Genomic DNA, 22281 nt, shown 5'->3' with positions numbered 1-22281 from the left:
TCAAGTTATCAAAATCACTGCTAGATACAATAACATATTACTATCATACTGTGAATATGACAGTGGGTTTTTTCATGTCTTGTGTCTTTTTCTGCTCATTATTTGGCTGCTATGAACCTGTTTGAAGAAGTTCACTGGAAAAGAAAGAAAAGAAAAGAAAAGAAAAGAAAAGAAAAGAAAAGAAAAGAAAAGAAAAGAAAAGAAAAAAATAATTAAAAAGAAAAAACAAATGTTGACAATGCCAGGTCATGTTTAGACATGATATGTACAACAGCATAGCCATAGACAGAGGTGAAATATTCAGGTCTTGCTTAAAGTGTCACTGTGTAGTTTTGGAGAAGTAATTCAAACTCAGAATTTTAATAAGTACAATACTAATGAGGTAATAATACAAACTCAGAAATATTATATTATATTATATTATATTATACTATATTATTTTTCCGATAACTGAATGAACAAGCTGTTCTCAGAGGATTAAATAAATAAATAAAACATATCATCATAATTGGATTTAAATTAATATTTATTATTTGATATTTATATATTTATGATATTTAATTTGTGCCTTATCAGCAACACATCAGAAAAACACATTTCCAATGTTCACTTTCAATTTGTTGCAATTTCTGTGGGCTTTTTTTAAACACTAGACCTTTATTAGTTTGCTTTCACAGAGCATATGAAATACTGTATATGTGAAGTAAAATGGATCACTTGTTAAGATAAAGTGGTGATGCTCCCATTAGCATGTTAAAGGGGCACCGTGTAGTTTTGGAGAAGAAATTCAAACGCAGAATTTTAATATTTACAGCGCTAAAGGTGTTGGGTTTTTTTAAGAAAAGTTGATTTTTGAGTCTCATTCAAAACGTGTCATAATAATGCTCTGGGTTTCCCAACTCGTCAAAAAACAACGCTTTGGGATTGTAGGACAGGTCGGCCACCATCCCAAAGCGTCCCTTTTGGACGAGCTGGGAAAATCAACCTTTCCTACAAATACCACCTTTAATGAGGTAATAATACAGAAATATGTATTTTTTCCATAAGTGAATAAACAAGCTACTGGAAAATAAGGTCCCAGAACACTGTTTGAAGCTAGAAAGGTGGCAGGGTCCGCCACATATAAGTGAACAGTGAAGTGAAGTAAAACAGTATAAATTGTGTTGTCCTTTAAGGTCAGTTTGTTTATTCAGTTTATTCAGTTATGAAAACAAATTTTTATTTAGTTTGTTTAGGCAGAAAAAAAATGGCCAATGAAGATCTGTCTCTGCTCATTAACATTTCTACCCCAAAACTAAACAGTAGAACTTTAAATATAAAGTCCATCAGAAAATCTTTGATAGTAAGGTATCGAGGTTCATTTATTTGTCAGTTTACAAAACAAGTTTGTACAATGAAATGCAAGCTGTACTACCTCATTATGCTATAAAGGAATTACAATATTTTATGGTGGAGTGTTGATGATGAGTTCAGGGGTCTCACAGTCTGAGGAATGAAGGTGCTCTGTAGTCTGGTGGTACAGCAGCAGATACTTCTGTATCTGTTGTCAGATGGCAGCAGGGTGAACAGACTGGAAAAGTATTCATTATGCAGCAGAATTGCCCCTGCCCCTTTTGTTTGAGTTGTAGTAGTATATATTATATCGTTGTGTTATTATTGATGCTTATACATCTATAAGAAGAATGTTAATGATATAACAGGTGTAGTGGGAGTACATCATAACTCATTTATATACTGGTGGATGTTGGATGTTTCATTTACAATAATTCTTTAGTTTATAAAGAGTTTATAAAATGCTCAAATGATTTATTTGTCAAATTAAATCTGTCTATTCATCTGTGACAGTCGCATGACTTTCTGTATCTATCATATAGAGACAAGCTGGGAAAACCAGTTCTAAATGCTGATCCTCAGTGACATCTGTGAAGTGAGCCACAGTCTGCTCACCCTGCTGCCATCTGAACACAGATACAGGAGTATCTGTTGTCAGATGGTGTTCATCTGTAAAGATTATCTTGATGAATGTAAGTATCATAAACCTGTGTTTGTCACAGAGATTATTTTCAACAATAATCCAAAATCCAATTCAATAATCTCACAGAGGGAACCAGGGCCATGCTACCTTCACGGTTTGCCTACAAAAATACATCACCACAACACTGCTCTATTGTGCGGTCTATGCTGAGTTTATATATCAGTCTGTAGTAGCCTCTGCTATGCCCTTTTTGATGCAGCCTTAAGGATTTTTTTCCCTCCATAATGATCTAATCTGACGTCATACTGATCACCACGTCATATTGCCTAAAACTTCATATATTGAAGTGCATTTTGAAAAAAAGAAAGAAAGTCTCTTTATTTGAGCCCTTATGTCTCCACCACGTTTCAACAGTGTCCCTTTAAATTGGAAAAATGACACTCAGAATGTGCTGATAGGAAAGTCGCAATGCATTTTGGGTGTGAGAGTTGAAAGAACTTGGTCTCATCTATGTGAGAACAAATCTACAGTCCAGAAAGCACCGTGACAGTGTGGAGTCGACGGACAGACTTCTGACATGACACACACTCACAGCAGAGCCACAGGTCAGCCTCATCATGCACCCTCCTCATCCTCATCCCTCATCTTCCTCACGTCCTCCCATTCACGCTTTCTTTCATTCTGCAAACTTCTCCATCCTCCATCATCCGCACCTCCCCCACCGTTCTATTGTACTCGGCGTGATGTGCGTGAACGATCACGACATGCCTTTTAAATGTGAAGTGATGTAGGCAGAAGACTGATTCACATGAAAGGAGGAGCCTGTGGAGGAGCTCAGAGGAGGAGGATGCGGGGTGGGGAGAAAGAGAGAGTTGCGTGGTTCGTCAGTTTTTATTCTCCTCACCAGGGTACTCCGTTGTAAAGCGCGCAGGATGGAGCGGATGGAGTCCATGGAGCCGATCTCGGCGCAATACACCACCGCTTACCCGGAGATTCATCCCGACAGCGGCTACGAATCCAGAGAGACCACTGACAGCCAGGCAAAGACCCCCCCAGCTCCCACATACGATGAGGAATTAGTGCACAAGGTATGTTTACACTCATTTAACGGCTTCTAGATCCAGGACCTGCTTCTTTTCAGTGCCACGTATTTTAAACTTTGCAGAACTGGTTTCTGTTCACCTGTAAAACAACAAACCGTGTGTGCCTTCTTGTAGTTTTCCTTTTCTTTCTATTATGTATGAAAATGTTCAGAAACCCTGGTACCGCGGTCCTCCGGTCCCCCGGTCCTCCGGTCCTCCGCCCCCGCGCTGGACACGCTGTGCGCTCTCCGTGGTGCTGATCTGCACTTGGACGCTGCTTCACTTGGTCCGTTTCCAAGCCAATCTGCCCAAAACACATAATTCCTCCTTCAATGAACACTTGAGTCAGCTGCTCTTCACTCATACAAGCTCTCTGCCTCAGAGGGGATTGAGGTCACTTTCTGCCAAGATGACACTGAATCCCTCTGTCACCAGGCTACAGATGTTAGATTGGCTTTATTTCAGTGTATCTGTAGACTTTGGTGAACTTGCTCCGCATTTTAAAACGTTAACAAAGTGTACACTTCCGTTTTTTAAATGAGCAGTTAGATGGAGGGAGGATGGTCTACATTACAGGGGAGACAGTAGGGTCACCATGTAAAAGCTAATATGACATCCTAACTGTAAAATTCAAGTAATGATCTACAAAGTGGCAACCATCTTCAATACTAATCATAATCATAAAAGTCTTCAAACACATGGTTCTACATAGTGGAAAAAAGCAAACGCACATGCATTTCAGTCATTTATGTGTGGAAATGTCCCGTTCACATGTGACAAGGGGCAGATTTCATGTGATTTTATGTGCCATGTTTTATTTTCAAACATAGAAATTCTAATCTGAATGTGCAAAAAGACAATATGAATGTATGTGATTCACACGTGAAAATGTACGTTTCCTATGTTACCAGTGAGACAGCGTAGAAAGACAACCATGTAAACGAATAAGTCTAGCGGTCTGATAAAATGTGTTGTAGGGCAGGATTTAAAAGCTGTGACAGTGTCAGCGAACTAAATACTGGTGTTACAAAGTCAAGACGCGAGTACACGTTAGATCTAAGAGGCCTTTATGGACAGTAGGGACATTAAAGTTCTCTGATGGCTTGTGAGCAGGCTGGGAAATTAAGTTTCTAAAATGTAAACATCTACACTGATCCACTGACAGATAAATGTTCAAATTCACCAGCCACTCAACAAAATCATTATTTTATGTCTGGGATCTACCAGCCACAGTCATATTATTTTACCAGCATTTGGCTGCTGGTTGGTGCTAATGTCGCACCCTGCTTGTCAGTAATGAGAAGGATTCTAAAATGAAATCTAAAAGAAATTGGTTCCCGGTGCAAAGAGGCTTAAACTGGGGAGATGTGAGGTGTGTGTTTGGTCTCAGTCAGGAGCCCAGCTGCAGTGTTCTGCACAGCTTGAGCATTACTTCAGGTAAACAAAGCGTCACAATAGCCCGGGCATGAAGATATAAAACTGGGAACTATTTTTCCGACATTTGCTAAAGACAGCATTGCTCAGATCTTCCTGAGTTGGATGTGTCACAGTTTGTCGTCATACACCTGTCATGATGACTGTGATATAAAAAGATACTGACATCATGTTAATAATATACATATGATAATATTGTGTGAAGAATCCAGCACAGATGTGAGGACTTGTCCTATTGCCTTTTCACAATTCATTCATTTTTCTTTTTGTACACTTCTGTAAAGTTATGGTTACAGATCCTCCACCTCTCTACACTCCAATAAGTGTGCTATATTTGTGCGTGTGTAAAGTTAATAAAATGTCAAAAATAACACAGAAGTTCTTAGCGATACCCGTGATATATCACAGAGGTACTCAGGGTCAATGATACGTTCTTTTCAGTCAGTAAGGAGACTCATTCATAAATCATAACATGTTTAACATGACAGGTTGTAAGCGATGAGGAGGATGGAGAGAGGAAGGTGCAGCAGGTCCAGGGGGCACTTAAGGCTAAAGGTTACAATTTAAGACCAGGATGGATACTGCTGACCCAGCAGGTCTTCCAAGAGCCTCCCAGTGAGACCATTACACGACTGGTGGGAGATCATTTATAATTATATACAGTACAAGGCCAAAAACCTGTGAATATATGACCACCTGTTATCATGTGACTTACTCAGGTCACCTAATGCCAACTGAGCCCAGTTCATGATGAGTGATTGTCGAGTCTCTCTGTAGATGGAACAAAGAGAGAAAAAATGTGCCCTTTGGGCTTCAGTGAAATGTCACATTGTGTTATGAAGCTGTACTGCAGAAACAGCTTCCAGATCAGTGTGAGGGAGCTGTGTCAGTCCAAGCTTGTTTCCTTTATCATAAATTGAATCGGCCTGAAGTTTGCAATGGCTTTCTTACTTTTAGATCTCGGTCAATGGTCTGATAATAGAAAATAGAACACGCTTTTTGTTAATTACATCTTTTTAAGACATTTCCCATTTGTTTGGTTGTATTTGACAATTACAAGAAAACTCAATCACTGGTCTTGTAATCTCCACACACAGACACAATCTGCGACAATGTCATTGCACTCAAAGTGTTTTAGAGCATTATTTTATTTTTCAGTAATGCTGCTAATTGACTATATGTCATTAGTGTGAGTTTAGTGTGAACTGAGTTTTCCCAAAGGCTAATGGTCCAATGAGACATGAGCCGGGTTAGCCTAATGTAGCCATTATGCACTTTGACAGGCCGCCTTTAATTGCCTTGGAAGCAGCATGTGTGTGTGTGTGTGTGTGTGTGTGTGTGTGCGTGCGTGCGTGCGTGCACGCGTGCGTGTGTGCGTGTGTGCGTGTTAGTGTGTGTGTACATGTGTAAGGCTTGTGTTGCGAGGGGGGCAGGTGCTTTCTAAAGGGGCAAATTATAGCAGTACAAGCTGTTCTTTCAAAAATGAGAGCAGTTCTTTCAGCAGGTCAGTCTCACCATTTTGCCCTTTGTCTCTCCTATTAATCCTTTGTCTCATTGATGCACTACTACCCTTTACATTGTCTCTTCTCTCTGGGGGGAAGTAGCTTCTCTTTTCCTCCATTTCACCTCTTTTCCCCTGAGGGTTCATGATTACACAACAAAAAAGGGCATTGATTTTGTGATTTACGATTCTTCCAGGATTTGTTTATCATAACATCAAGTTATCTTTTACCAGCCATTAAAGGACAGACCGCTGTTATATTCTTCACATTATTCTTTCTTTTTAAAGACCAAAACAAACATTAGTCTGTCGCTCCATACTTTCTAACCAATCAATATTAGTATCCGAACAAAGGATCAAATGATGACTTGTAATGTGAAAAAGGTCACTCATAGTGAATTAATACCCTACCATGCACTTCCTGTTAGCTCTACAGATATTTTAGTGTCTTTCAGCTCATTGTTTTGGTTTTACGGCCCACAGCTTTAGTGTTTTGGTTCACTCTCACTGCTCTTATCAACCTTTGTTCCAGCAGCATCAGGCAGCTGTTTTCAGTTGGAAAAATAATCTATGAAACCCACTGCAGCTACCTGGTGAACATAGTGGTGCATTTAGCAGCTAAAGAGTCAGATATTTCCCTCAAGAGTTGGTGGAGACTAAAACAGAGCTAAATGAAGAGCGAATATTGGATTTTTAGCATGGGGTTTGTGATACACGTTCCTGCTGACAGTGATCATCAGTTGGTTACAGTTACGCATCAAGAAATGTAGCGATGCACCAAGAAGTACAAGTACGCCTGCTAACTAATATTGGATGCAATGCATTAGACCACTCTTAGATGTTGACATTTAAGGCATTTGTTTACATTTTTTGGACTCTAAGGCACAGAGTAATAAGATATACCAGCTTTGGACACTTAAACAAAAACTGTACTTATTCGAGGAATTCATAAATAGGTGGTTTTGTTCTTTTCATTGTATGTCTTGAAAGATAGCGATTGTTGAGCTTCATTTTCCAACTTTGGGTTGGAAAGTTTGGAATCAGACTTCTTTTCTAAGATTATTTGAGTTCAAACTCAATAAAATTCTCATTCTACTCTATTGGTCATGATGTTCATAGGACAAATTATTTTGAAAGTATTTCTAAAACCCTAATTGTGATCCAAACATTCATTTCAAAATGTGGAGGTTGGTCAGTAACACCCTGTAATTCCCATCTAGTAATTTGCATGTCATCATGATCTGGGGACAGAGGCATGGCTGGCTAGCTACTCTCGTTGTTGCTGTCAAATCATATTTACTGTTTGTCACCTGTTATTGATTTTGAACCTTATGGGATAGTAATGATTGTTCCAGCTGTTAGTCAAACTCTTAGGTGTTGCCAGGGAAACAGAGTTATGGCTTGTGAAAAACTTTTTGATCACAAAATGCATGAAAATATATATTAAATGTTTTATTTTCTTGGGCAAGTAACCATGGCGTAAGCAGAATAATCCTACGCTGCTCGTCAGACATCCATTAATTCCTCCTAATGCCTCGTCGGTCATTATCCCTTACATACAGTATATTGCCATCATGAGATAAATGATCCATACCATGGTAGAGACATGTATCCATATAGGTCACTCTCTAAGAGTTCAACAAACACAAACTAATGGAAATTTACAACAGCCATCAGACTGACTTTTTAATATTGGGAGCTACTGTAATATGCTCCAGCTCTGTGGTTTCAAATCCCAGCTGTGCAGCATATCGAACAAAATTAGTGGCAATATGAAAACTGTCAAGTTATATTACAGTCTGGCCCGTGTCACAGACTCTCCAGGAAGATATAAGTGACATTTCCCATCGCTCAGACAGAGGAGATCAGCACTACCCATGACTCCATTATATCTATTCCTTAAACTGTTAGTATAACTTCCTAGAAAAGGTACTTCCACACTGCATGTTTATAATCACATAGAATCTCTTACAGGAGCTTTGTGGTGAGAACAACTGGACTCAGACAGAACAAAGGAAGCTCAGAGGCACTTAACTTTCTGTTTATGAGCCCTGCAGATAAAGAAAATCAAATTATCTCTCCTTCTTTATCATCCTCTCTCTCTCTCTCTCTCTCTCTCTTTCTCTCTCTCTCTCTCTCTCTCCCCACACCACACGTGCAGCGTAATATACTATCCCGAACATCTGCGGTGCTTTTGCCTAATTGCCTCAGGTCTCCAGTGAGGTTTGTGAGACAGGATCACTTCCCAGCTAACCCCTGTTACCACGGAAACAGGGTCATAACCATCTCCCACCACAAACACACATACATCCTCCTCATCATCTCTTGTACGTGTGCATGTGTAATCCTCCAGCTATAGTGGTTTCACTCCACTGGTTCTGTCCTCACATACACACATGTAGGCATCAGGTTGCATGCTCCATGTCCAGTAAACAGGAAACAGATGCCATGAAGCCACAGGAGGGGCCAAGGGAGTAATTATACTGCTGTTTATTTTATGCTCTACATGTTCTTTAAAGCCGCTCTGTGTATACCTTTGTGGTAATTTTTCCATTTATTAAAATGATTTGTAATTTTGAATATGTCTCTTACTATGGCCCCAGTGTGTAAAATACCAGAAGTTGTACCAGACCTTTGTCTTACACTCTCAGTTTGTTAGGTTTGTAAATATGGATTGTAAAAGCTGTTTTCACATATGGTTGTTTCTCTGATGAGGATGGACTGAAAACACCCTCTAACATTTGTACGTTTGCTAAACCTAACCAGTGATCTCCCACAAAGTCGTACGTATTGGGCTGTAGTAAGAGTCAGACTTGACATTTAAAGATTTTATTTCCAAAACCAAAGCACAAGCACATATTTGGAAGAAATGAATTTAAAAGTTGTTTTTTTTTAACCACATTACTACCAAAGTCAAGGTGCATTTCATCATCAGTATATAAGCTAAGCAGCCACACTGGGTTAGCCGAGCCTATGTTGGGATGAAAAAACAGTCACATTTTTTCTAATCATGGCTGAGTTACATTAGGACTTCAAATATCTACACTGCAACACAAGACCAGTGCTGTTTCTTTATTTCAGCTTTTTGCCTGGAAAATTTAGCCTCACTTCATCAACTTAACTTATTAGGCTTAAGATGTGCATAGCTAGCCATCGAATGCGAGACCTCTTTTACAGGATTCTATCTTTGAAACAAGTCAACTGTAAACATTAAGAAGTCAGCTGAAGTTTTCAACCAACTCACGAAGCTAACGTTAGCTTAATTAGTGAGCTACAGTTTATCAAATCTGCAAACAACAGTCATTTGTCACCACTAAATTAACATTGCCATTAATTATTGTCATTTTTTAAACAAGGGTTTAAAAACAAATTAATGTTAGAGTCCTGCCACATCTATTTTAGAAAATGGAATGTTGATGATGAGTTCAGGGGTCTCACAGTCTGAGGAGTGAAGCTGCTCTGTAGTCTGGTGGTACAGCAGCAGATACTTCTGTATCTGTTGTCAGATGGCAGCAGAGTGAACAGACTGTGGCTGGGTGCGTGTTGTCTTTTAGTATCTTTGGACTCTGTGCAGACATTTCACTTCACTGATGTTACTGATGCTCTGTAGATGGTACCAGTGATGTTCTATGTGCGGTTTTAATCACCTGCTGTAGAGCCTTCCTGTCCTGGGCCGTGATGAACCACAACCATGTCAACCTCCTGAAATCAACAGCTATTGTTTCAAAAATGACCATGAATTTTGATGCCATGCAACAGGGTAAAATCTTATCTTACCGTGTTAGGCTAGTGTGCTAAAACTTACTAACTGGAACTAAACACAAAGTACAGATGAGGCTGAAAGTAATGGCTGATTGTTATGAGCAGTGTTTATTGCATCATCAGCAGTATATCCATTACCTACCTTTTCACTGCAGTCATATTTCTGCTGCTCCTTTCAGCATATCAACATGGACATAAACTTTAACCTTCAGATAAACATAACATATTTAGCTTTGTTGTTGAAAAGCCCAGAACATCAAAGTAATTGAATCTTTTTTATCACTGACTAACCATAAGAATCTCTCGAAAATAATTCTTCTTTTAGTGGCTCTCTCTGAACAGAGAGAATACCTGAACTGAATCTGGGAAGTGAAGTTATTGCTCATGCTAAAGCTGAATGCAGAATCCATATGATATCCTCAAGACATTTCTGAGAGTTTCTAAAATCCTTATCCTAAATACAGAGATCAAAGAGAGGCTGTAAAACCTGCAAGTGTTGAGAAAAGCTGCTCCAGCTTCTCTGCTGTAATCCCCACTGCCTGGTTTAACTGATGATTACATTATCCAGATTCCAGTGGGGTTGGGGGTGTTTGTGCTTATATAGCTCGCCAATGGCAGAGAGATTACAGGAAATAAGGAAGAGATGGGGAACACATGCAAAAGAGGTCCCTGGTCCAATACGAATCAAATTCATGGGTGCGTCCACATTCAACAATCAATAGAAATTTAAGACCAGTGGCCGACACTATCAGAATCTTTAGATCTTTCCAAGAAGACTTTATGGCTCCAGAGCTACATGTAATCTGCCTCCTGTGATTTCACTCAGTGGCTAAGTTGCATTGTGGGTAATGTAGGCAGTACAATATGACGTCGATCAACATTCAAACCTAGATGTAGTAGATTTAAATATGTTTTATTTGATATTGGATTAGGCTTGATTGAATTAAAGGGGACTGTTGGGCCTCAGCAGAGGTATGCACTCTACTGATTGCCTAGTTTTGATTGAGAGAAATGACATATTGTGCAATTAATGAAACTTACCCATAGTGTTAGCTCTGCTTTAATAATGTACAAAATGTGGATTTAAAAAACATTTGTATTGGCCATGGAAAAACAAAGTTGGTATTAAACAGATTCTGGAGTTTTCCAGAATCATCTAATGTTGAATTTCATGTATGGTAATAAGTGGAAAGTTTTCTTCTGAACATCAGCGGACATTCACAAAGAGTCAACATTTAGTGGTTTGGTCAAACACAACATAATCGACACTCAAGATCCATTTTAAGCATCAGAACTCAAAACTTCAAACGTGCTCTTTTGAGAGGATCTTGAGCAGGCAGCTTGTCTGTGTCTCATTTCCTGAATCTGGAGGGCACTGTGTCCGTGGAGATGGTGGGTACTTCAGTATGACTCCTCTAAGTGGGTTTACAAACGACAGACAGAACATCGAACATAAGTATTGACTGATGGCCCTGATGACTAACTTGGATGCTTCTGACTGCTGCCTTCAAATCATTCCATTGTCTTGAAGGTTATCTCCACCTGCTGTGACTCACACTGTAAGAACGTCACATTGCCGAGCTCTTTTAAAAGATAATCGTATTTGTGCTGCTTGGAAGCAGAAATGTCCACTGTGACGCAGGTGCTGACTCACAACTCAAAAAACATGAAATGATTGCAAGGGTTGATTCTGATGCCAATATAGTTTTTATTAAACCAGACTGTTTTCCTGCAGACAATCCTCGTCGGGGACAGTGGAGTTGGGAAGACGTCCCTGTTGGTGCAGTTCGATCAGGGAAAGTTCATCCCCGGCTCCTTTTCTGCAACAGTGGGCATCGGATTCACGGTGTGTTTGTATATCTTTTACATACAGGACCTTCTCTCATATAAAGAGACATACTTTTTCACTTCCCTCTAGTGATATCTAGTCACGTTTTTTACTGGTTTAATTGTCACAGGTTTTGAGCTATCACTTAATTTATCAAATTTTATGGTGTTAATTACCGAGTAAAATATTTGAAATTCTCTGTAATGAGCCCCAAATGACCACAATAATGACCTCAAAATTAATTGAAAACTATCCCAACATTATGTCATAATAATATTTTTGCCATGCTCCAACAAACAGTTCATCATGCCATTTTAATTTCCAACTAGTTTCTGGCTAATTCCCTTCAGCAGGCAAAGTTAAACAGAAACCAGTTGGAAGTTTCCTGGAAATGTATTAAAGGAATTAAAGTTTTTTTATTTTACTTATTTAACTGTTTATTTAAAATTTTTTAAAAAAGCAAAATATTATAGTAGTAGTAAAAAAAATACATTTCAAGGTAATTATTATGGTAATTTGGGGGTAATTTCAAAGAAATTTTAAATATGTCAGTTGGTAATTATCACTACTTACAGTGAATTTTCGGGACCATTAAAGTGTGGAAGTGTTGCCACAGTAAGATAGCTGGATAATGTTGTAACATCAGGTTAGAAATATTCAGTAGTTTTTCATGAAAGTCTGTCTCCAACAGTGGTCACACCACCAGTATCAACTACACCTCCATGACGTGAAAGTCAGTTCATGTACATGTCATTTTAGTGTGATATGACATGTATGAAATGTTCAAATGTGAAAGTATCTGTGGTTTTCAGAAATGATAAAAATGAATCATAATTCATTGTGGTGACTCGGTTGACTTGTGTGATGTCAGTGCCACTTCCTCCACATGGTCACACCAGAAAGAGTTCATCTTTACATCCTCGTTAGATAATTATTCCTTGGTGACGTAGAGACTACTCTTAATGAAAGGTGCTGAACTACAGTAGCTGGTCAGCTAACAGCAGACAGATGCTAGTGCAGTCCCAAGCAAACGGAGCTAGCTAGCTTGTCAGCTCGTCTAAAAACCATGCCTCTTTTGTGGAGCAGTTTATGCATCAACAGTGGAGGCTAAATATATATGTAATATGCTGCGATAGCTTCTTCATTTAAGACTTACCAGCTTGTTGTTCACAGAGCTGTAACAGTTTGTTTTCAGTGAACACAGTTTCTTCCTGTGTCAGTTCCCCAAAGACTCAGAAGAAAGGACGCTTCAGCCCTGCAAGCAAATCCACTGATGGTAGCGATTCCATAGAAATGAACTGATGTCGCCACAATTGTGACATTTTAAATGCTGCTGTGACCGGGCCTTTAATCATCATACAGTAAGAGACGTTTAAAAGAAAACCGTTGACAGTGAGGTCTGTGGATTATTAACAGGGACACTGACTCTTCAAAGAGATGCTGCTGCTGAATCTTTCTTTTTCAGTGTATTAGAGTGGAGGTAGAAGTCTTGCAAACAATTAAAGGAAAACCTGTCTGAATGTAACCCAGAGGACATGTTTGTTTTAGTTTTTTGAAGTTTTGTTCATTTAATCAGTCTTTATTCCCTGTAGCCAGAGCCCATTCCAACACCAATTGTCTTTCTGCTTCTCTCAGAATAAAGTGGTGACTGTTGACGATGTAAAGGTCAAATTACAGGTCAGTAAGTAAATCAGTTCCAGTTCAAACTTGATGTGCTTTCACAATAGCAAGCTATTTTTAGAGCACAGGCTGGTTTCCTCTTGGGCACCAGTGTTGTAACTGAAAATGAGAGTTAGCCAAGTGGAACCAGGCCAAGTCACCATATACAGCCTCTTCTCCCTTTTTTTGTTTCAGATTTGGGACACAGCGGGACAGGAACGGTTCAGAAGTGTGACACATGCATATTACAGAGACGCACACGGTGAGGCAAATACACACCAAGACCTACATCTGACTCTCAGCTGTACTTTTGTCCGCATGACTTACATGGAGACGTGCAACATAGAACCAGATGGTCATTAATCTTTTTTGTTGGTTCTATCTCCAAAGCTTTGCTCCTCCTGTATGACATCACCAGCAAAACCTCCTTTGACAACATTAGGGTAAGTCTGGGAGAGATATGGAAATGAGCCGTCCAGGAAATTATAAAACAAATAAAGATATAGAGAGCATACAAATACCTCTGTGGATCAGCTATCAATAGTGTTGGCACACACATGCATGTGTTTTAACCTGCCTTCCAACTTCAGCCCAATGCAAACACACTTTCTCTCTGTTTTGTCTCGTTTCAGGCCTGGTTAACAGAGATCCATGAGTATGCACAGAGTGATGTAGTCATCATGTTGCTGGGCAACAAGGTGAGAGGGGATAATTTGAGAAACTCAGCAAGAAACAGAAAAAGTGTTAAGTAAATGGAAGGGGATGTGATCTTTAGTGAAGCCTGACTGAAAGACTGTGCCATCTTCTGACAGAAGGCTTATATGTTTGTACTGTATGAATGAGGTTCATTCATTTAATATATTTTCTATAATTGAGGACTCACATTTACATGCAAAAGCACATTTGTGACACAGCACAAAAAGAAGTAGGACAGCGTTAAAGCTGTGCTAATCAACATCTTTGCATTAACTATCAGTCATATGGGTAAAAGATGTTGCTCATCAACCCACAGAGAGTTATCACACGACTCTGCAGTTCCTCTCAGCTCTGCTGTTTTCCAGCCCACGACTTCACTGTTTTTGTTTCACTCTCACTGCTTTCATCAGCCTCGCCAACTACAGCAGGCAGCTGTTTCCAGTGAAAAGGCTCTGATAAACTCACTGTGCACTACCTGCCCAGCAGCAACCAGCTGGTGCCTTTATAATAATAATAACTTTATTAACATAAGACCTTTAAAATGAACAGAATAAAAGCCAAACAGAAACAGTCCTGGGCTAATAAGTCATTCAAACGAGAAGACAATAAATCCCACAAAATGCAAAACACAAAATGTTAATATGAAAGAAAATACAAATAAAAGCACTTAAAAGACAATAAAAAGATATCACGTAAGAGGAATTCAATACAGATACAAAAAATAACAACAATGAAAGAATTGAAGGATAAAAATACTTAAAGGAATTTTTAAAAACAAGATGACAACACATGAAAGCGAATCTATAAAAAAGGGTTTAAAGACGTGATTTAAAAGAAATTCCTGTTTCTGTGAGCATTATCTCCTCAGGTAGGTTGTTTAAAAGCTGAGTGGCCCTAATGGAAAATTTCAGTGAGATTTAAGATTTAAGCCAGAAGGGATCCGACTGAAGTTCTGACGCTCTGCCTGCCCCTTTAGTGTCTGCTTCAGACCTGAACGGCTCCATAATACACAACAATACATAATATACAACGTGAGGTTAGACTTTCAAATTAAAGTGTGCTAACAAACGTTTGCATGGTATGACATTTTATGAGTTTCTGGATGTTATTCACATAGTCACACAGTTGCGGTTTGGTTAGATTTAGGCAAAAAAAAGAGGGGGTAAGGGTTAGGAAAAGTTCATACTTTGAATTAAAAAACTAACGTTAGCTATGTTGAGACCGGTTTGGGTCCAATGGGCCAGGTTGGGTTTGAACAAAAATTTTTCGGTTACTTCTCATTCGGATTCAGTTGGGGTCAGACAGAAAAAATGGGCCTAAACCACACTCTGATCTGAACAAGAGGGAATGTGATGTGGACAGAAAAACAACTTCAGATAAAAACTTGAGTTGCTCTTTGGAGGTGTAGATAAGCAGCTGTTTCCCAACATGTTGGCCCTAATAACATGGTCATAATATGTCAGTTCTTTACAGCTTGTTTCACAAGCTGCCCATAGAATCTATATGGACTGCTTTAACTAACTTGGCTACAATAAGTTGCTACCTAGGCTTCCACTTCAAATTACCCAGTGTGATGATAGATGAAACTGCCATTTGACTCAAGGATGGACTAGCTGTCAAAGAAACAATGGGTTATATGGCATCCCACTGTTTCAAAGCATACCACTGTTTGATTATGGTGGCAGTGATTTATTAAGTAACGTAGCAATGTGCCTGCAAAAGGTGGAAAGGCTGATGTATGAATGTCAACAGGGCAGCTTTCAAAAATATTACAAATGTTGTTCTTTGTAAATCTATTCTGAGAAATGAGGGTGAATTGATACTGTTTACAAGAAAACTCCACAGCTGATCTGAATTTTCAAATCTGAAAAAGACATAATGTCCAGAATTTAATTGTTGGATGATACAAAGTATAACAGTAGTCACATTTTTCCAAGTCTTTAAACTGTATAATACAGGGTAACGTAAATAGTTACTGTATGACCAGCTGTTTACAAGCTATTCTAACCAAACTGTACTGTATCTCTGTGGCAGGCTGACATAAGCAGTGACAGAGCGATCAGGAGAGATGAAGGAGAGAGGCTGGCCAGAGTGAGTATCCCATTCACTGCTGTACAACAGGAAGTGATGTGGTTTCCTCTGCTGCTCACTGATGTTCAAACCTCTACATGTCTTCAGGAGTATTCAGTTCCTTTCATGGAGACGAGTGCCAAGACTGGAGTCAACGTAGAGCTGGCCTTCACTGCTGTGGCCAAGTATGAACCTATTATTTAACTATTATTCTTTTCAGATGTTGGCTGTGAGAATGATATAATAAAAAGTCAAAACCAGTTTCTAATACAATCAATTATCAAATCCATGATTACAGGGATTACAATGTAATAAAACATGTTAATGTCCAAAATACATCATATGTAGACACTTAACAGACATTCCCTGTAACATATTTTTACTGAAAATGCAATACCACCGTTGTTAACTAATGTAATATCTCATTAGTTCATGCAAAATGTAATCAATAATTATGTTTACAGTTTCAATCCATATAGCAAGCCATTTGATTAAATCATAAAATCATAAAATAAAGGTATATCTTAGAGTTTAAATGCACATTATTGATCCAAGAAATAAACCCTTTCACTTAAACTAATATATCTTTTTTTTTTTTTTTTAAATCCAATAATGTGCTTGTTAAAAGTAGCCTCATTTTAAGCAAATATTACAAACTATATTAAGTAAATGAAGGGCTTAATTAAATATTTCAAATGCTTTTGTACATTTAAATGAGATTTTACCCCTTGTAAATACTAATGTATATGTATATTAGAATATAAATAATATTAATATATTTAATGTTTCATGAAATATATTATATAAACAATATGTACCAAAATGATGATGAATAATTTCTTCATTCATTGCACCTGGAAATATATAAAATATATTAGTCCCATATTTTGAACCCCAATTTCAAAACATATCTCCATTAAAACGTGTGAAAACAACTAGACCTTTGTTATACACTGTGTTGAGTTGTGGACTTACATTATCCCAAATGTCTCCAACAATGTTCACTATGTCTATACTAATGCTGACTAGCGAGTCAGAGAGCAAGGAGGAAAGTCAGTGAATGTGACTAAACATCAACAACATTTTAAACATTACGTCATCAGTGAACATTTCAGCCTGAGTCATGTAGATTTTTCTCAGCATTGGTGGTTGTTCAACAATCAAGACAACAACTCCCATGATGCAACATTACTCATATCTTTCATTTTGTTTTTTCATGAAAGACCCCTGGCTGCAGAAATTACACAATACGTAAATATTCACTGATATGGTTAATATGAAGAATATTATATGAAAAAGAAGTTTCAAAGGTGACAATTTAATAATTAGAATTTACACGTAAGAGTAGACTAACACTCAACAACAAACTCATTCATTTCATTCATTCAGTTCACTTATGTTACTCACAGTTATCCTTTCAGTCACAGTCACTCACCGCTTCTTAGATTGCTGAACTGTTCAGACTTAATCAGTGCTTATTCTCATAGTTTTTCATTTAATTGCTTCCTTGGCAAGAATTGACAAGTGCTCAGTGCTTGCCACATCATTTTTTTATTACCACAATGTAAAATCTTCCAAAACAGTGTGAAATGAAATCTTTGATCAGCAGCTCAGCAGGCATGGTGACACAGCTTACACAGCAGGCTTCACAGATGGTTGAATAGAGTAGCCTTGATTTTGACATTCAGATATTAGTGACGAAGCTAAAAGTCCATCTGTACTGTTTTCCAAACTGTGTGCTGTCTGGTTCTGTTCTTCAGGGACCTGAAGCACCGGGCTGTCCAGCATCCCAACGAACCCAAGTTCCAGATTCATGAATACATTGAAGCACAGAAGGAGAAGTCAGGCTGCTGCAGCTACTTCTAAATCTCATCTCCTGAGTCGTCCTCCCACCACTCTGGGTGAACAGACTGTCCGAGACACACCGAGAGCTACTGAGTGGGAGGAAGCCCTGTTAACTTACTGCTGCTCCAAAAATATGATGCTGCCATTCATTGAAGACTTAAAGCCAAAAGTAGATCAATGGAGTGAGAGGAGGATAAATCAACTACAGACTCACAAAACCCAGTTTTATTACCCAAGACCAGTTCCCCCAACTCTTTAGACTGACATTTATCATTGTGAACAGCTGAACATTTTTAGTAGAGATTTTAGTAAGTAGTATACAGTTACTTAGAAATTATTAAATTGTTTTAGAAAATAGCCGTATGCCATTTGCTTTCATGGTGAGAGTTAGATGAGAAGATCAATGCCATTTGCATGCATGTCTGTTGACTATGAGGCTAAAGTCAGGATGTGTTTAGCCTAGCTTAGCATACAGACTGGAGTCAGGAGGAAACAGGTTCTGTCAAAAGTTGAAAAATACTCCTACCAAAAGTCCCAAAGCTCATTTCTTACATACTAATCTAACATACTGTATCTCATTTGTTGAAACATTAAATGCATGGGGGTTTTTCAAACAAACTACATACCTCAGGTGTTTAGAAACCTGACACTTGCAGTATATAACACTGACTAAGCCATACATTGAAATCATATTGCTTGAAACACACAAAAATAGGCCTCTGTTTTTGACATTTATAATGGTTTACAGTCATTTATAGATGTAGTCAAATTTGTTTTTTTTTTAAATGTATTCATATGTGGATATAGCCTGTTATATTTCATGGTTTTACTGTACTCTTACACTACTTCACATACACTACCCAGACTTGGATGCTATCATGACCATGTCCATGTAGCACTCATGTTGTCTGAGCTAGCTTTGTCATTCTCATGCCACAATTCTGGTTTTAAATGACTTGATTCATAAATGGTACGAAAACATATTCGTCAGCAGCCTCAGGGTGTCTCAATTTTGTCATCATTTCATTAAAACACTCCACAAAATCGACGAAACTGCTGCTCTACAGTAAGCCTGACACTCAGGTGTTGCACCAGCATGTTAGGCTACTGTGACAGCAAGCTAAACAAACTCTTCATCATTGTGTCTTTATTGAACAGTGAAATGATTAAATGACATTGAAACATTAGGCAACACAAACAAAAATATAACAAGACTAACACTGAACTAAATGCTAACATAAGCATTCTAAAATACTAACAATGACAATGCTAATGTTCACCAAGTTCAACATTTTAGTTGAGCATGTCAGCATGCTAACATTTGCTTATAAGCACTAAACACAAAGTACAGCAGAGGCTGACGGGTATGTGATGTTCTGCAATTATTGGTCATAAACCAAAGTAATGGACAAATTACAATGTTGACCTGGCAATGGTGCTAGATGGAACATTAAGAGGTCACCAAAGTCATTACATTTCATTTGAGGGGAAATATGAAAGCCTGTACCAGATTTAGTGGTAAGCCATCACTGAAAACAGAAATGTCAACCTAAAGATTGTCATGCAAACTCATCCAATAGTTGTTGAGCTGTTTGAGTCTGGACCAAAGTGGTGGACTGACGGACCGACATGGCCACCCCAAGAGCCATCGTGCTAGCATGGCTAAACCAACAATTTGTAGTGTTCATGTTCCACCCATCCAATGAATAGCTTAGCATGCAAAGCTAAACTAACCACATCCTGACTGAAGCTCCTTACTTAATGCAGAGACAAGATTGATTTGGATTTAATCTTCCAATCTAACTCTCGAAAAGAAGGTGAATTTACATATTTCCCAAAGTTTTGAACGTTTTTGAACAAGAATTCTTGCTCTTCATGCTACAGTATATTTTTAAAAATACGTAATTTGTTGTTTGCCTTACATAGATATCTGACTGGAAATATTTTTTTACCCAGCGTTTACTTTACCTCTTAATCATTGCTGACAGAATGTTGAAGGATGATACAAACACACCAGTTTGACAAAAGAAACTACATACACCCACACACTACTAAAATAGACCAGATCTCAAGGCAGACTTGGTGTAAATTCTGCATAGACTTTGAAAAATCAACATTGCTACAACCTTATGTACAATACAATCTACCAACAGATCCAGACAAAGGCCATACACTGTGTCATGGATGCAATTCAAAGCCAAGAACTTGAACAAAAGCCGTGTGTGTTTATCAGATTGGTTTATTCCTGACAAACACTTCTCGATAAGTGACAGTCGGCTGTTGTTGAACGCCCACTGAAACAAGAAAAGCTCAGGGACGCAGCTGGAGACAAAGCTAATGTGCTCTGACCACTTGGCAAAGGAATAATGCAAGACAGCTCTATTTCTGGACATTCAGAGGAAAGCATCCATGTGTTACTGATAAAAAATGTTCTGGTCTCCTGAAATGAGTCTCTAGAGAAGGATTGCTGCATAAGACGTAAGAACGTAACATAAGCTACTTGTTGGTTGAATTTCCAGTTTTGTCCTTCATCTATGTACATATTGAATTTGTGAGTGAGTGAAAAGATTTTTGAAAATGTTTTTTGACATGTTGGCTGCATTAATTTCCTCTCACAAAAAAACAATATTTTGCTGTATGACCAGGTTATGGACTTTAAAGCTCAGTTGCATGTTTGCTGGATTGCATGTACCAAATCTGTGCACAGTGCCTCCAGAACATGTTAAACTCTGTTTATATTTTTATCAAGATGAACATAAAATATATGAACAAATAATTAACACTCCTTTTTCAGATTTTAACTAAACATTCAGGGTTAAATTTTGTTTTGAAATACAAGATCTCGTGTGTGTAAATTAACACATTAAAGCTGCAGTAATTGATTTGCAAAATTGTTCATTGGCCCTAGGGGGCAGCAAAACAGGGCGTAAACACAACATTGACATATCACCATGGAAAACTTGTTTTGCCACATGTGTTATCAAACAGTTGCCTATTTACACATAGACACATATGTATATTATATATATTAATATTTGTAGTCGCGTTTCTGGCCAGTTTAATATTCACTCTCCTTTTAGCTCTGTTTCCTGGGTAAGATTTTGGGCTGTTTAACTGCTAAATAATATGTTTTGTTCACCAGCTAATTGCTAACTTGGTCTTGCTTTTCGTTGCTGGGCAGCTACTGCAGTTTAAGCAGAATTTTTAAACTAAGCTCAGAGTATCAATCATTTAAGAGCTGAGGATGGCTCTTAAATGCACCCATCAATGCAGTGATGGGTGGCAATTTGCGATGGGTTTGTCACTACGGGCAACACATTTCACATAATCATCTGAGTCATTGGTCATATAAAAGAATTGATTAGTGCAGCTTTATGGAACTAATGATGTCAGAACAACAGCTCCATGTTCAGGTTCAACTATGAGCAAGTTTATGAAGTATGCAATGCTCTTCTGCAAATATTATTATTATAACTTACTGTGTGGATTCTGTGACTCAGCTTGGACGGCTCAGATCAGACGCAGTTTATGATCAAAATAGTTCAGATGGCCATTAGACCCTGTAAATATAAATCTATTGTTTGTTGTCACACCATGCTGCCAAAAGTTGTCTTTGTTGTGTTGTATGCTGCATAAAAAATAAACTATTTTTAACTGAGCAGACTTTATATGAAGTCTCCCCTGCAGCCTCCTGCCATATGGTTGGTAACTGTAGCCACAAGTGTGTGTGTGTGTGAGAGAGAGAGAGTGAGAGAGAGAGAGAAAGAGAGAGAGAGAGAGAGAGAGAGAGAGCGCAATCAGCAAATTACCACAGACCGACTGACAACGTGTTCCTCCACACCCTTGAATTTCTTAGATATCTTTGCCTGGTTTTATACTTCACCAATAAAACGATCATGAAACACATGTCATCATGATCAACATATAACATGTAGTGAAGTTGAACGGTTATAATCCGACAGGAACAAGTAGAAACTTCCTAATTGCAGGTCTAGCCTTCAAAATAAAAGCGCAAGCATCGTGGAAACGAGGTTGTTTCTCAGTGCTTCCAGAAACTTTGCCCAAATAGTGCAGCAATTCTTGTTGTTGAAGTTTTTGAAAATGTTGAGATTGCGAAATAATGTTTCATAGAAAAGCTTGACAGCCCTCAGAGGTTTATGGATGTCTTCAGTCCTGACATCTTCTGCCTGCACACCATGATGTTAAGTCAAAGTCAATAATCTTAAAGGAAAAGTTAGCCAAAAAATAAAAATACCTCAAAATATTGTTGCCATATGGTCATAGCCAGGATTTAGAACTACAAAGGCCATAAGTCCAATCATCACCTTAACCCCATTTTTTTCACCTATTCAGTATTTATTTTTATAGTTGTGATTATTAGTCTACGGAAGAGGATTGGGGACATGTGAAAAGTTTATTTAAGCTCTAT

The 22281-nt window shown here is 38.3% G+C and overlaps 1 protein-coding gene across 2 annotated transcripts; it reads left to right on the top strand.

Moving 5' to 3' along the window:
* Positions 1–2907: 2907 nt before the first annotated feature.
* On the top strand, positions 2908–17920 carry LOC141015838 (ras-related protein Rab-37-like). 2 transcript variants are annotated; one of them, XM_073490051.1, is made up of 9 exons: positions 2908–3063; positions 11490–11600; positions 13218–13259; positions 13437–13503; positions 13632–13684; positions 13874–13939; positions 15972–16028; positions 16116–16192; positions 17768–17920. In XM_073490051.1, the coding sequence occupies exons 1-9, from the start codon at positions 2908–2910 to the stop codon at positions 17871–17873; spliced, it is 735 nt and encodes a 244-aa protein (XP_073346152.1). In that variant the 3' UTR covers positions 17874–17920. The 2 variants fall into 2 exon arrangements, with proteins under 2 accessions (XP_073346152.1, XP_073346153.1); XM_073490052.1 differs by lacking the exon at positions 2908–3063 and adding an exon at positions 4024–4035.
* The last annotated feature ends 4361 nt before the right edge of the window (positions 17921–22281 follow it).

The sequence above is a fragment of the Pagrus major genome, chromosome 20 (genome assembly GCF_040436345.1).
Source record: "Pagrus major chromosome 20, Pma_NU_1.0".
Taxonomy (NCBI): Eukaryota; Metazoa; Chordata; class Actinopteri; order Spariformes; family Sparidae; genus Pagrus; species Pagrus major.
Note: the sequence above shows the minus strand (reverse complement) of the source record. Positions and strands in the feature narration are given on the sequence as shown.

Excerpts from the sequence above, each read along its gene's own strand:
- LOC141015838 (XM_073490051.1), top strand. The coding sequence starts at position 2,908 with ATGGAGCGGATGGAGTCCATGGAGCCGATCTCGGCGCAATACACCACC. Across the intron at positions 11,601-13,217 it reads CAGTGGGCATCGGATTCACG|AATAAAGTGGTGACTGTTGA; the intron begins GTGTGTTTGTAT and ends TGCTTCTCTCAG. Across the intron at positions 16,029-16,115 it reads AAGGAGAGAGGCTGGCCAGA|GAGTATTCAGTTCCTTTCAT; the intron begins GTGAGTATCCCA and ends ACATGTCTTCAG.